Below are 15,611 nucleotides of genomic sequence, written 5' to 3'. Positions count from 1 at the left end.
TCTGGGAGTGTGTTGACGTTTGGTCATAACACACTTTTGTTTTGGCACAGCGGTACGCTATATCGCCAGTCAGTTTTTGTCACATTTCGACCTACTGTAATGTTTCTCGCTTTAGTTTAAAATTGCTGTTGATGACTACACTTGAATGTTAATTTCCTTAAGTAATTTCATCATATTTCTTAAATGGTCCATGTTCTTGTTTGTAAATACTTCTTGTATTGTTTTATAGTTATCTAGGTTCAGTTGTTTTCTTAGCGAATTGTGTTTAGTACATTGTAAAATTATATGCTCGGAAGTGTTTGGTTTGTCACATATTGTGCAGAATCGGTTTTCACTGGCCTTCATTATGCTTAGCCAGTACGGCGAATAATCATGTCCTGAAGTTAATCTGTTCAGTGTGCGTGTTTCAGTGTTGGATAGTGAGAGATTGTGGTACCAAGATTTTTTGTTTATGCCCGTTTGGATGTTAAAAAATTTTCTTCCTTTACCAAGTTCTTGTGTGTAGCTTACATACCAGTTCTGTATTTTAATGGTAGTTATGTTTTCGATTATATTTATAGCGTCATGTGGGAATATTTTGTTCTTCGACAGTTTAACTTTCCTTAAACCGTTTCTGGCTAATTTATCCGCTAGCTCATTCCCCATAATGTTGACGTGTCCCGGTATCCATTGGATGCAGGTATTTGTTCTTGCCGCCTTTGTGATGATTTCGTGAATAACTTCATCTCTTTCCATGCTAGTTATTTGATTGAGGATGAATTCACATTCTGCTTTCGAATCAGTCAGAATTACTGCATTATTGATGTGATTCCTTTCGATGTGTTGTAGGGCTACATATATTGCCTCAATCTCAGCTGACATCGAGCAAACCGGATTTTCAAGTCGCAGGCTAATTCTAGTATTACTTTTTTCGTCGTATATTCCAATGCCACATGTATCGTCCATCCTAGAAGCATCTGTGAAGATTTGGCGATGATCTTTAAATTTGCCATTGATTAGGTTAAGTGTTAATTGTTTCAGTACCCTAGCCGATGTGTTAGCTTTAGACCACAAGCTCCCCAGATCTGTGTTAATCGTTATTATAGATTTTGTCTGTACTGTTGTTGTCTGTGACATGTTATCCACCAAGGATTTATAGCACCAGTATGTCTTCTCTAAATTAGTTTGTTCGGAGGACTCAGCTGTCGTTTCATCTATTTGCCTCATTTGTTTGTATACCGGTGTGTTATATTGTGCATGTTTGATTAGTTCCTTGCCAGTGATGAGTTCTCTTCTATAGTTCAGTGGTTTTTGGCTTGCTATTGCATGTAATGTGTTGATTGGCGTAGTTTTGGAGCATCCAGTCACCTTCCTCAGGCAAGCATTGTTTGCAACCATCAGTGCCTCTAGATTTGATTTACTTGCGTTGTTGTATATCGATGCCCCATAGTCTAGATATCCTCTAACTATCCCGTGATAAATGAGTCCTAAAGTTAGCGGGTGTCCACCATGTCTATTTCCAGCTATCACTTTTATCATATTCATTCGTTCCATTATGCTTCGTTTCATTTCTCGTATATGTGCTCCAAATCGTAATCCTCTATCAAAATGTATTCCCAGGTACTTGTGTGTGTTAACTGTTTCTAGTGGCTTGCCATCTAGTGTCAGTTTTAGTGTTTTCTTATTCATTTTCATCAGCATCGCTTTGCTCTTACTAGGGTTTATTTTCAAGTTGAGATCTGTTGCCTTCGTCATGAATTCGTTTAAATATCTTTGTGTTCTATCTTCGACTATTTCCTGCGTTTCTCCTTCTACTATCACTGCAAAGTCGTCTGCAAATTGTACTAATATAATGCCATTAGCTTGTATTTCGTGTAGTGGTGTAGTGTATACGTTGAATAACGTAGGGGACATTACATCCCCTTGTTACTTACAGTTCGTGATACTATTTCTGCTCCTACTTGCATTTGGATTTTTCTCTCCGAAATGATGTAATCCAAATCATAATTTCACGTGGTGTGTAATATTTTTGTAGTATCCTTTCCAATGTTCTGATGTTTACTGTGTTGTATGCATTGAATAAATCCAGGAAGATGATTGCTGCTGTCATTTTTTTTTTCGTTTGATTTCCATTATTTCATTTATAACAAAATTGGTACAAGTTACTGTTGATCTGTGTTTTCTAAAGCCAAAGGTATTCTCAGGGAGTATGTTTTTTGGTGAGAAATTTTTCCAATTCTTCTAGAACTGCTGTATTGAGTATTTTTAATACGCAGTTGATCATTGCTATTGGTCTTAGATTAGCAACGACTTCTGGGTCTTTCCCAGGTTTGGGAACTGCAATTACTTTGATTTTCTTTAGTTCGTTATCTATTCTTCCGTTTCTCCACATTTTGTTTAGATCCCGCCTGATATTATCGGCTATGTCTCCCTTCAGATCTCGCAGCATTTTGTATGTGATTCCGATGAGATCCAGGGCTGTTGATTACGTTCGTCTGCTAAGTATTTTGTTCCATCGCTCAACTGGTAGTATGTCGTACTCGGTAGGCCCATGTTGATGTTCTGGGTAGATTTCTCCAAAAGGAAAGTGTAAGTTTAGGAACTCGTTCGCTAAATCCAGCTCATAGTGTACCAATGAATTACCTGCTTTTCTACGTTTCCCGGTTAATCTATTTATTTTTTCCCAGATTTCTTTGGTGCTTGTCTTGGGGTCTATCTCTTCGGCAAATTCCCTGAATTTTTTTACTTTTGCTTTGTGTTTTATGCGATTAAATTGACATTCCGATTTTTTGAATTTTAGAAGATCTTCTAAAACGCCACTTCTGTTGAACCTTTCTCTCAATTTTTTTTTTCTTTCCATGCTTCTTCGATTTCTTCGTTCCACCAAAACTTGGGTTCGTATTTACTTTTTTGTCTGGCACTTTGAATTATTTGTTTCATCTCCCTTTGCAAATCTCTTACAGTTGAAATATTTTCGCTTTCTAGGGTTTTCATTTGTTCTTCGATTCGTTGCCTGTTCACAAACCATTTTTTCACTGTTGTTTCTGCCTGTATTTCTATTTTGACGATTAAATGTCGGCTTCCAATACCATATTTTAATACTTCCATTTCCGTGTCCTGAAATTGTTGTGGTGAGCATAACACTAAATCAATAGTTGAAGGGGTTTTATGGAGTTCTGTGGGAATGAAAGTGGGATTTGTATTGTTCAGTAGTATAATATTTTCATCATTTATGATTTCGTATAAAGATCCACCGCGCCCATCGCTGTGGTTTCTATCCCAAGTGTAATGGTGTGCGTTAAAGTCGCCACCAAGGATAAACTTGTTGTATGGTTTGACCGTATTAATAATTTCGTTGATGTAAATTTTGAATTCGCCTAGCGGTGTGTTTGGTGACACGTAGACTGAGACGATTGCTAATTGTAGGGGCAAGATTATTCTTCCCACACACTGAATATTTCCGGTGCTTTTAATTTTGAGATTTGTACTTTTCAAAGAGTTATGGATTAGTACCATGGCTCCACCGTAGCCATCTTCTCTCGAACAATAATAATTGTTAAAGTATGGTATGTTGTATTGTGAGGTTGCGGTGAGCTCTTTCTTGGTCCAACATTCCGAGATAAGTCCGATTTTGTAGTCATCTTTTAATAAAATTCTATTCAATTCATCTCTGTTTTTTCTGATACTTTGTATGTTGCATTGAAGTATTTTTGTAGTCATTTTGTTTTCTTGTGCGATTTAGTAGGATTTAGGATAATTATATCTAATTTTGTTAGTGACACCTGACTGGCTTACCTGTTCTTCATAAATTCCCTCTTCTGGTAGTCTCAGAGATGTTGATAATATTGATTTTCTGTTATCTTGGTACTCCAGGTCTTGGTCCTCGTCATCCGAAGTATCTTGGTGTTCTTCTACGTACTCCATACGACCTGACACTGTCCGGTTTTCTATTACTTTACTTGCTTTCATGTCTCTCTTCCATGCTTGCTTTTCTTTTTCGTCGACTTTATATCTGTTGGATAGTGCTACTCCATTAGTTGCAGCTTCCTGTGTAGTTTTTCGCTTTTTGTCTGTATGAGTCTGCGTCATGTTTCCTCTGTTATTGTCCTCTGATCCTCGCTTTGTGTTTTGTGATCGAAGTTTCGGTGGTATTGCTTTTATATTGCTTTTGACTTTATCAGCATAAGTCTCTGTCAATGTGGGATGTTCTTCGTAGTTTTCAAGTAAATTGTATTGGTTCTGTGTGTAGATTGGGAATTGCTCTCGCGCTTCCACAACTGTTAAATTTGTTTTCGCCATTATGATTTTAAGATTGTTCTGCCGCGTTCTTTCTGGACATTTGTAATCTCCAGTCTGGTGTCCTTCCGCTCGACAATGTAGGCATTTCACAGTATTCTCGCATTGGTTGTAGTTGTCTCCTTCGTGGAATTTCGCACACAATCCGCATCGCTGTCGTGATCTACAGTTGGTAGAGTTGTGGTTATATCTCAGGCACTTAGTGCAGAATGTAGCCTTGCTTATGAACGGTTTAACATAGTTATTGCAGCAAAAATTCTAACTTCAGTCGGTAACTTATTGCTTCTAAATGTGACACCTGCTTGCATTTTGTTGACAATTACTCCGGATTTCAGGAGAACCAAAAGTTTATTACGTCCAAGTGGTTTTAAATTTAAAATGTTCTGGCAATATGCTGGTATTTTTGATAATATTTTTTCGAGCGATAGTTTATTGATCGTTTTCGTTCCATTTTCTGAGTCTAGTAACTCTACTATTACTCTGAAAGGTGCAGCGTCGCCTCCTACGTATTCGTAAATCAGATGTGGGGTGTTAGCTTCTCTGGTCAATTTACCTCCTCCTGGGTCATTAGGATCCGCCATAGTTTACCGCTGTTTATATTTCAAGTGCTATTGAATGTGTTTAACTATAATCGTAGAAGTCACTTTATCCGTATTCGATTTATTGAGAATCTTGAGATTTAAGCCGCTTGTGAAAAACACGTGTTCTCCGCTTTATAGGCTATACGTTTATAGCAAAAGTCCAACGCCGTCGCAATTATAACTTTGAGAGGCCGTTAGAGTCAATAAACCGGTAGCACTGGCGCCGCAAATATTCTGTACACTATCGGTTGCTTGCGAAATATACGTCAAATAAACAGAAGGTCAAATTCCGAATCAAAAATGTTTAAATGAAAACAATTCAGAATCTGGGTTTCGAGTCCATTTGATGTCGTAGGACTTAGTCATGGGTCTATTCTCATGTTCCTCCCTCGCGCTGAATTCTACAATACCTCGACGACTTCCTCTTAGCAAAATACACCCATTTAAATAAAACTTACCAGAGGGACACATTACATTACAAAACATTAAATTCGACAGAAAAAAAGAATGTTTGGTATTATAGTAAAGCAGTAAGCGTAATAAAGAGTACAACAGATACCTTGGCAACATCATAGGCCCCGTTTACAGGAGACGAGGAGAGCAAATCGCCTCGCCCGTAGTCACTTACGAGGCGAGCAAATGTGGTACATATTAGGAACGCGAGCAAAACTTGCCTAGTAACAGACGAGCTACTCGTCCAAAATCCAGCCGACACGCCATCTGCAATACCGAAATTGCTCAGACGAGTAACTCGCCGCTCGCCTCGTCTTCTGTAATAGGGCTCATAACAACTGGAGGCGTATTATAGAAGCATCGACGAGCAACTCGTCTCGTTTGAAATAACATAACGACTCAATGTTTCTGGTCGCAAGGAAAAGTCTATACAGGAAAAAACCTAAATTAATCCACCTAGCGGTCAGACCCAGCCTTTCTCATTCAAACTTATTATATGTAAAAATAGATTTACATGAACGCATCAATCCAATAAATGTGTATTCACTTTTTGGGTTCTAAAGTAATGATGTTGTAATAGAAGTATAAAATATGAAATTTTACGTAATGTAAATGCTCAAGAAATAGCGAAATAAAAGAAATGACTCCTAATTTCGAACAATTCAATCACGAGCGATACCGGGAACATTCAAATGGTACGATACCACAATTAAATCATATTGTGGCCACATATATTGATCAAAGCAGGTATAGTTTTAAATAGCCCTTGAGTTTCTTTTCTTTCCACAACTTTTGAACCACATATTAAATTGTTATGAAGTTTGTTCTTTGTAAGTTTGAGAGATGACTCGTTCGTATGACACTAGTTATGTTCAAATAAGTCGTGTAATCTTTGAGATAATAAAATTTCGTTGTTTTATTAACAATTTAATACACAACGGTTGCTTAGTTCGATTATAACCAAATGAAATGGGAACGTATAGGGCAGCAAAACTTTGAAACCACGTGTTTAATCACTATAAAATTCATCAATTAACCTTTAACTAGCCCGTTCATTTGATACCAATATTGTTCAAATCGGTTGGGTACTTTCTGAGATAATGAAGTCTCGTGATTTTCATATTTTGATACATTACAGACAAAGTAAGAGACCGATTACATTGAAATTCAATAGGGTGTTATGAGGCAGCTAGACCTTTCATTTGACACTAATTTCGTGGAAATCGGTTCAGCCATCTCTGAGAAAAGCGAGTGAGTTTAAGTAGTCTTCAGAATATGTTTCTTTTCAAAGCTGGATTTCACATTTTTAAACATAACAGGCAAAGTAATTGTCCGATTGCAAAAAAAATCAATAGGGTCTTATGGGACAACAAGACCTTCCAAATGACACTGATTTTGTGGAAATCAGTTCAGCCATCTCTGAGGAACATGAGTGAGATTAAACACTCTCCAGAACACGTTTCTTTGCATAACTTCTGAACCACACGTTCAATCTTCACGAAACTAAAAAGTTAAGGGTTAAGCTCGTTCATTTAAAACCAATTTTGTTAAAATCGGTTGAGTAGTTTCTGAGATAATGATGTTTCGTCATTTTCACATTTTTAAACATAACCTCTAAACTAAAAATCCGATTGCAATGAAATTCAATAGGGTCTTATGGGGCAACTAGACCTCTCATTTGCAGTTAATTTCATGAAGATCGGTCCAGCCATTTCTGAGAAAATCGAGTGAGATTGGGAGAGCGTTACATACACACACATACACACACACACACACATACAGAAAATGCTCAGCTCGTCGAACTAAGTCGATTGATATACGAGATTCGACCCTTTGGAGCACTTTTATACCTTTAGTTTTTCCAGTGATTGCTATACCTTTCTAGGAGAAAGGCAAAAAGCCAAATGGTTTTTAAGCCACTGTCGACGAATCGTGCAAGCAAACAACTGATTTCTGAAATCGATCATTTGTAGGAAAGTAATGTACAGGTGCGAGAACAAAATTATCTTACTGGTCAGTGTTGGTGTCTGGCGAAAAGGTTGTGAGGTATCCAGGTTGTTTGTTTTTGTTTTGTTCCAAGCGAAAAAAAAGTTTCAGTCCTGAGCAGTTAACAAGAAATGAAATCACAATACTAAAATTTACTTCGTTTACACCAGGTTATGCTCTTCCATTTGGCTAATACTCATGATTTATTGATTTGATATAAGGTTCATTAATACTAACAAGTGTAAAGGAGTAGTTAACAGCAACAATTAACTGTTACATAACGACTATTCATTTTTACAATACAGACATGGCAGAGATTTTTCAGGCAGTTGGAGATAGAAATGATCGATATGTCGTTCACATGTAATAGAGAGCCGTCGATAACATGTTAAATGCAGTTTAAAATTGTTTTGGCTGTACACCGACCTTTCAAGCTGTTTTCTACGCATCAAAAGTATTTTTTTAAGTACTGGCTGGCAGTAGCGCTACTAGGGACACTTATACACGTTAATAAACAAAATATATCGGAATTCCGACTTCCTTCTGTAAGTAATATTTCGTTCTGGGTAATAGTGTCGAACTCATTAAGAATTATGCGTAATAAAACAAATAACATTTGTGTAAGGCACCTTACATATCGGGCTGTTTAAACTATTTTTTCTGCACACTAAGCTTAGATTTATATTCATTATCGAGTTTCGCGATTTGCTCCTTCATACTGCGGTCCTTGTTTTCCAAAGCTTCTTTCATGCGATTCTGCACCTTCAACAGTGCGGTGTTGTAACCCTCTTTGATGCGATCATATTCTTTTAGCATGTGTTGCTCTTTATCTTCGGCATACTTCTGCAAAATTTATAAAATAATTAAATATAAGTAATCAAAATAATATAATAATATACTTTATAATTAAGGGCTGTTTTCTTCGCTGACTCGTACTTCTCAGTCACCATTTCCAGGCTTTTGCTGTATTCTTTCTCAATTTCCTTGAACTTTTCAATCACTTCGATTTCACGCTCGTGGAACATTTTTCTCTCCTCAGTGATTTGCTTCGTGAGCAAATCCATCGATTCCCGTTCGGACCGGATGAGCTCACGCTTTTCCTGAAGTTCGCTTTCCAAAAATTGCACCTTCTGCTGGGAGTTGTTTAGTTCAGCTTTATAACGTTTCATCACTTCAGCCTGTTTATCAAACAAGGCGCGCGCATCTTCGTCCTTCTTCGCCAACAGTTCCGTCATTTTTTCCCGTTCGGTTTTGATAGCGAACTTGAGCACTTCTACCTCTTTGCTTCTCGTCAGTAATTCGTTGACTCGATCGTGTAATTCCTTTTTCAACGCTGAAATGTTTTCCTCAAATTTTAGAAACTGTGCCTTAAACTTTTCCTCAATGATTTTAATTTCAGCGGCGAAAGCACGTGCCATATCCTCTCGTATCCGATGCTCTTGTTCGCGAGTTACCTTTCGAGCTTCTACCTCGCTTAGCTCCTGCATTTCAGGGGATGTTCCAACACTTTGGTCCCGACATTGTTGCTTTGGAGGAGGAGAAGTCGCGTTGTCTCTGGTTGAACAACTATTGCCGCTACTACTGTTGCTGTTGTTATTGTTATGCTGATTACGCATGAATTCCTCAAACTGAGCCGCTTTCTGCTTCAATTCGTCGATCAAATAATCTCTTTCGGATTTCAAATCCAGTTTTTGATGCAGGTCTTCAATAGTAGCTCGAGCCTTCTGCAGAGAACTTTTCAACTCGTTGATTTCACGCAGATGTGAAGCGTTGGTGCTCTGCTGATGCAAGTTTTGAATTTCCATCTAAAATTAAAGTACGTTTAGACTGCAGCTTAGTTATAATCTTTTACCAGACTTACTTTTGACATTTCCATCAAATTATCGACACATCTTACACAATTATTGGTCTGTTTCTGTGCAGGAACTTCAGTGCTGCCGTGCTCTTTTTCATTAAACTCTTTAATTAGTTTTTCATGGTCAGCTTTCTCTCTTTCTAGCATCTTGCTGAGCTCTGATGATTTCAGTTCAGCTATCTGTAAAGCCCGTTCTAGTGAAGCAACTTGCTCCTTTTGCATTAAAAGTTCAGTCGCTATATCCTGAGACTTCAGTGTGGCAAGCTCTTTACTAAGTGCCTCCTTGCAGCTTGATAAGTCAATGTACCGATTCTTTAATCGTTCGCATTCTTGTTGGGCATCGTTGAGAAGAAATTTTTGCTTCTCCAATTCAAGCTTAACCGCGTCAAGCGATTTGGAGTTAGCTTTCAGTGTTTTGTTTCTTTCTTCTAACATGTTGTTGGTTTTCTCTAGCTCAGAAATTTTTTCCTCAAGTTGAATTTTATCTTGCTGTAAGGCGAATATTTTATCTTCCAAAATGTCTTGTTTATCAACACTGGATCGCCGGCCATGCCTGGAACTGTTTTTTTCTTTTTTATAAAACTTGTCCAGCTCATTCTCTAAAATCTTTAACTTTGCGTTAACTCGGAACGCTTCCTCCTTGTAATGATTCATCTGTACTAGAGCTTGGCTTTCATCTTTCTTTAGTTGTTGAATTTCATTCTCTCTAGCAATCAAATCCGTTTCAAGTCGCAGAATACTTTCCCGTTTCTCCTTTTGGCCATTCATACAAATCAGCAATTCGTGTTTTAATTTGGTAACTTTCTCTTCCGTGTTTTTTAGATTTGCATTAATAGGGGTACTACCAATAAGATTTTTACGAGTAGCCGTAAAGGTACAAGCTGCATCATCAACCGATACATCAGTTTCATTTTTCGAACATACCAAACTATCCATCAACTTTAGTTCGGCGTTTGAAGATTCGAGCCTGAAAGAGTAATGTTGGTATGGTAAGTAGGTAGGTGACATGGAACACATACCGGTTCGTGAGTTTGTTAATGGTGCTCTGCATATCGTGTGTTTGCTGTTCAAGTGCGTTAACCTTCGACTTAAGCCTAAGATTGTCCTGACTGTAACTGGTCAAGTTCATCGTTTTAGCCATTAAACTTTCGCATTGTCGCTGTGATTCCTCAAGTTTATCCTGTAACCGTTGGATAGTTTCGGACTTTTCCACTAGCAGCGAGTCTCGTAGCGATTGCAGCTCTTTATAGCGTACTTCCGACCGACGTAATTCTTGCGTTCGATCGTCTAAGCTGGCGCGCAGATTATCGATTTGCTGCTGCATCATCGTTACTTTTGCATTGTGTCTATCTTCAGCCTGTTTTAATAGATGCTCTGTATGGCGATCGGTTTTTAGACCAATGTTTTGCTCTACCATGCGATATTTGTGTAGAGTATCTTGAAGTAAGGTGTGTTTATTCTGTAGGTCGGCTTCCAGTCGCAGGTTTTCTTCTTCGAGTGATTTAACTTTTGCTTTTAGTTTGCATATAGAATCTTCTTGTTCAGAAATTTTAGTTTTACTATCAACTAGAAGATCATGTGTTTGCTTTCGTGTCATATTGGCTCGATCACGTTCTCCTTCAGCCAGCATTAACCGTTTCTGCAGTTCCCCGCGTTCCTTTTCCTTTTCATGCATGAGTTTAGCGACCTGTTCAAGCTCGCGTATTTTTGATTGATACAATTCCCGCCAGTGTGAAACTTTTGGATCAAAATGATCATCCCCACCACCTTCAAGCATATGACCATTCGTAGTGCGTACGTCGAAGGATCTGTAAATTTAAATGTAACATTAAAAAACTCCATATCGCCTACCATAAGTCCAAAAAAACCTTTGATGTCCGGGTGCTATCCCGGTTATTGGAAGCGGTAACGGAGGTGGCGTTTCGTTAGGGTGTTCCGAACAGTTAGACAAATAGTTGAAAGAATTTTGCGTGTCGTTTCGATCTTCATCATCATTCTCGATAAGATCGTCGAAGGCGTTTTCGAATTCTGCTTCTAACTCAGCATTGAGACGTTTCCGGTCTTGTAGCTGTTCTTCCTCTTCAGCACGTTGGAGAGCACTTGTATTGGCAACCTGAATACTTTCACCAGCACTAAAAAGTGTTATCGCCGGGTTTCCACTCATTTTCCTCATCCAAGATGCCCCGCAACTGCTACGATCAGACCTTACTCACTCAACGATGGATGATTTCATTCTGCGAGTTTCAAGGATTTTCACTTTCGTGCGTTAATTTATGAGTGAATATGCGCAAGGAAACTATAAAGAAAGCTAGAAGAATCACACTCGTCAAATGGAATTTTTGCCGGGTGGTTACAGACGCGGTTTGAAGAAAACTGTAAACAAACGTTTTTCTCGACCTTGAAATGAGCGAAGCGACTACACGCTCATAAATAATAACTCATGAACTGAGCAACTCTGACTCAGTTTAGAACGATGTTCGTAGACGTCAAAAAATGAGTAGAAGTCCTTTTTGATTTTGAGTAACATTGACTCACTTTTTGGGTTCCCTTCATATAACTTCTTTCTGAGTAACGTCGCATATAACGACGTCCATTTTGAAAGATGATTACGATGTGCTTCAGTTTGTGACATATGTTTTTTAATTGTGTGAGCCTCAGAAGGCATTATAACTGTTTACTTTTATTACAAGGTAATTATTGATGAACATGTGGTGTCGTTTATTGGCCGTGGCGGATTTCTAGTCAGTAATAAAACTGAACTGTACCCAAAAAATGAGTAATGTCGTACTCAAATTTTGAGTAATAATGACTCATTTTAGAGACGCCTAGTGTTACTCAGTTTTGAGTATTTGTGGAGTTACTCAATTTAAGAGTTGTTCCACTTTTTACGAAAATGCGTCAAATGTTACTCATTTTAGAGTTATTATTTACGAGCGTGTACAACAGTTTGACTGACAGTCAAGCAAAATAGCGCGCTGTGCGAGCTCTGGTGGTGAGCTCTATTTTTTCTAATATCAAGTGTGGATTCGAGTGTGAATCTGTTTGTGAAGATAATCAAGCGCAAATGTTTGAAAAGTCCTGACGATGAAACGAAATTTAGTGTTTTTAAATAATATAAAGTCGCGAGAAGTTGAAACTACACACCAAATTTTCATTGCTGGAAACCAGCAAAATTTTGCTGATTTTTGGTGTGCTGTGTTTCCAGCAATCTGTTCAGCAAAATTAAATTTGCTGATTATTCAGTAATGCTCAATTGCATAAAAGTGACAGATCGGTTGCCGCATGTTCAGTAAAACAAAATACAATTTGCTGGTTGTCAGCTATGATAATTTGCTGTACATTCAGCAAAGCATAAATCAATTTACTGGTTAACCAGTTAGTTCAAGGGAACCATGTTTCCCTCAGCCACCAGCTTCCATACGCCCATCGGATCATAGCCAAATTACTGTTGAACTAGAGAAATATGATTATCATGTCAACTTTTAAGTTTATCTAGTCCAACAGTGACTTAGCTATGGTTTCATATCCGCTATCAGGAGCTTAGCGATGATCCCGTACCAGCTGCGCAGCGATTTGGCGCGTTTTACTAATGACAGCTTGACGTAAAATTTTTTGACATATCAATTCTATCGCTGGATTCCAGCAAACATTCATTTACTGTTTTCTGTTCAGCAAATAGTTTTGCTGTATTTTCGCGAATCACTGAATCGATTACTGGTTTCCAGTAAATTTATCAATGAAATACTGGTTTACAGCAAAAATAAAATTACTGAACGAAATTCAGTAAATTGTAGAACTGAATTACAGCAAACTTTTGAAAAAAATGCTGTGATTCAGTAAACAAATGATTTGCTGATACACTTTCAGCAATGTACTTTGCTGAACCATAAAGAGTATTTCATTGATAAATTTATTGGAAACCAGTAATCGATTCAGTGATTCGCGAAAATACAGCAAAACTATTTGCTGAACAGAAAACAGTAAATGAATGTTTGCTGGAATCCAGCGATAGAATTGATATGTCAAAAAATTTTACGTCAAGCTGTCATTAGTAAAACGCGCCAAATCGCTGCGCAGCTGGTACGGGATCATCGCTAAGCTCCTGATAGCGGATATGAAACCATAGCTAAGCCACTGTTGGACTAGATAAACTTAAAAGTTGACAAGATAATCATATTTCTCTAGTTCAACAGTAATTTGGCTATGATCCGATGGGCGTATGGAAGCTGGTGGCTGAGAGAAACATGGTTCCCTTGAACTAACTGATTAACCAGTAAATTGATTTATGCTTTGCTGAATGTACAGCAAATTATCATAGCTGACAACCAGCAAATTGTATTTTGTTTTACTGAACATGCAGCAAACGATCTGTCACTTTTATGCAATTGAGCATTACTGAATAATCAGCAAATTTAATTTTGCTGAACAGATTGCTGGAAACACAGCACACCAAAAATCAGCAAAATTTTGCTGGTTTCCAGCAATGAAAATTTGGTGTGTAGAGATCCTCAGAGGGAGAGATAAGCGATGAAAAAAACCGCTGATTTGGCAACTAGGTTTCACATATCAGAGGTGCCATATCTCTTCTCAAAGCGCAATGTTCACTAACTTTTGTTTTCGGCTCGTATAACTGATGGTGACGGTGGAGGTCCTGGGGAATAATAAAGTGCATCACAAAAACCGTGAAGGTGTTAAATTTTATGTTTATGTTTAATTTTATATACTTTCGTCATTATTCTGTACACACTTAAAATTTTTTGCCGGGTCTCGGTAATTTACTGCCGAGAACGGCACCACTGAGTGCTCGGTTAAAAAAATAATGACAGCTGTCACATTTTTTCGTAAATCTCGGTTCAACCTAACTGAAATCTCGGATTTCGGATATATTGTGCCGAAATTTCAGTTCGGTGAACCGAGATTGACGAAAAAATGTGACAGCTGTCATTATTTTTTTAACCGAGCACTCAGTGGTGCCGTTCTCGGCAATAAGTTACCGAGACCCGGCAAAAATTTTTAAGTGTGTGGACGATACAAAGGGTTTGTGAACCAGGGATGCCACATTACAGATTAACCTGTATTGAACAGATTTTTGGCCGAAGTAACGGTACAGAATCTGTGTATACAGATATACAGATTTTCGTCGAAAAGTACAGATTTACAGATTTTCCGAAATTGACATTAATTTTTAAAAACAATCCAAACTTTATTTCATTAAATATTGAGCAAATTGAACATATTTTCAACTCCTCACACGTTGTAAGCTAAAAATTTTGTTTATGTACCATAAAACCTTAAAAAATACAAAGTTCTTTATGTTTAAATAATACAGATTTTTTTTACAGATATTTTTGTTCCAGATACAGATGCTCAGATTTTTTCAAGGGAAAACACAGATTTAAATGTGGCAACCCTGTTGTGAACCACCAGTTAAAAATCACTGTGATGAAGCAACTTTGGAGCATTCTTAATTCATGTTTAAGCAATAAAACATGAAAACGTGTAAAAATAAATATATTCTTTATTCTTATTATATTATTATAAATATATTCTTTAACCTTTTTGCAATACCTTTCAATGTGTTACCTTTCTTGTTCGTTTGGCTCGAATTTTGACATGTTCGTTTGTCTCACAACACTCTCTTCGCATATCTCTCCCTCTGAGTATTGCTAGTTGAAACCAGAGTCTATGTGTATATAGAGTCGCGCAAAGAGAAAATCTATCGTTTCGGCAACACAGTTTTTGTGCCGTTTGTTGCCAAGAACTATACAGTTCTGTTTTTCACCATGCATAAGCGAATATCATTTTTTGAAATTCTTCGCAAGGTACACAGTTTTGAAAGATTACACCGGTGATGTTTTGTTAAATTTAAGTGAACCAGTGTACAGGTTTAATGTAGGATTAAAATGTGTAAGTAAAACTTCGGAAAACACATATTTTTTATTACGCTCAATAATAACACTTTTCATTCACTCCTAATATTATCACCTTGTTTATTTACATTGCTCGATTGGTACCCTCGTTTGACACTGATTTGGTTCCTTTGGTTTCATCTTTGTGGGACTCTTATTATAAACATAGACTCTGGTTGAAACCACAGGAAGCAATTCAACGTTAAACAAGAGTACCAACCGAGCTGTCTAAATAAACAAGGTGATGATGTTAGGAATGGATGAAAAGTGATAATTTTTCAGTTTTTCTGTAGTTTCAACAACACATTTGATATAACATTAGTAAAGTAACCAGACGTCCCGCATGTCGCAGGACAGTCCCGCGTTTCGACGAAAGGTTCCACATAAAAAAGTCCCTCGAAATGTCTCGCGTTCATCTAAAGCACAGAGAACAAACGTTCATGTTCATATAAAAAAAATTAAAAATCGTGTGTAAAAATTTGAATTAAAATTCATTAATACACTAACGACATCTATCTTGTGGTGCCCCAGTTTCACTGCCCAAATATTGCA

The 15,611-nt window shown here is 37.5% G+C and overlaps 2 protein-coding genes across 4 annotated transcripts; both read right to left on the bottom strand.

The window, feature by feature from the left end:
• Positions 1–4: 4 nt before the first annotated feature.
• On the bottom strand, positions 5–4,999 carry LOC129726926 (uncharacterized). 3 transcript variants are annotated; one of them, XM_055684190.1, is made up of 4 exons: positions 3,775–4,999; positions 2,623–3,096; positions 1,914–2,553; positions 5–1,823 (listed from the first exon to the last, which is right to left on the bottom strand). In XM_055684190.1, exon 4 carries the CDS (start codon positions 1,732–1,734, stop codon positions 136–138), a length of 1,599 nt encoding a protein of 532 aa, XP_055540165.1. In that variant the 5' UTR covers positions 1,735–1,823; positions 1,914–2,553; positions 2,623–3,096; positions 3,775–4,999; the 3' UTR covers positions 5–135. The 3 variants fall into 3 exon arrangements, with proteins under 3 accessions (XP_055540165.1, XP_055540166.1, XP_055540167.1); XM_055684191.1 differs by having other exon boundaries at positions 1,914–2,541; XM_055684192.1 differs by lacking the exon at positions 5–1,823 and having other exon boundaries at positions 1,859–2,553.
• A 2,457-nt stretch (positions 5,000–7,456) lies between these two features.
• Positions 7,457–11,559, bottom strand: LOC129727264 (paramyosin). Its single transcript, XM_055684913.1, has 5 exons — positions 11,019–11,559; positions 10,170–10,958; positions 9,157–10,117; positions 8,195–9,100; positions 7,457–8,138 (listed from the first exon to the last, which is right to left on the bottom strand). The coding sequence occupies exons 1-5, from the start codon at positions 11,321–11,323 to the stop codon at positions 7,947–7,949; spliced, it is 3,153 nt and encodes a 1,050-aa protein (XP_055540888.1). The 5' UTR covers positions 11,324–11,559; the 3' UTR covers positions 7,457–7,946.
• Positions 11,560–15,611: the final 4,052 nt, after the last annotated feature.

The sequence above is a fragment of the Wyeomyia smithii genome, chromosome 3, assembly GCF_029784165.1.
Source record: "Wyeomyia smithii strain HCP4-BCI-WySm-NY-G18 chromosome 3, ASM2978416v1, whole genome shotgun sequence".
NCBI classification, from domain to species: Eukaryota; Metazoa; Arthropoda; class Insecta; order Diptera; family Culicidae; genus Wyeomyia; species Wyeomyia smithii.
Note: the sequence above shows the minus strand (reverse complement) of the source record. Positions and strands in the feature narration are given on the sequence as shown.

What these genes read in the sequence shown, in the direction of transcription:
- LOC129726926 (XM_055684190.1), bottom strand. Translation starts at nt 1,734, where the DNA reads ATGACGAAGGCAACAGATCTCAACTTGAAAATAAACCCTAGTAAGAGC.
- LOC129727264 (XM_055684913.1), bottom strand. Translation starts at nt 11,323, where the DNA reads ATGAGGAAAATGAGTGGAAACCCGGCGATAACACTTTTTAGTGCTGGT. An exon ending in ATAGCACCCGGACATCAAAG is followed by an intron (nt 10,959 to 11,018) that starts GTTTTTTTGGAC and finishes TTAAATTTACAG; the next exon opens with ATCCTTCGACGTACGCACTA. An exon ending in ATTTGATGGAAATGTCAAAA is followed by an intron (nt 9,101 to 9,156) that starts GTAAGTCTGGTA and finishes CTTTAATTTTAG; the next exon opens with ATGGAAATTCAAAACTTGCA.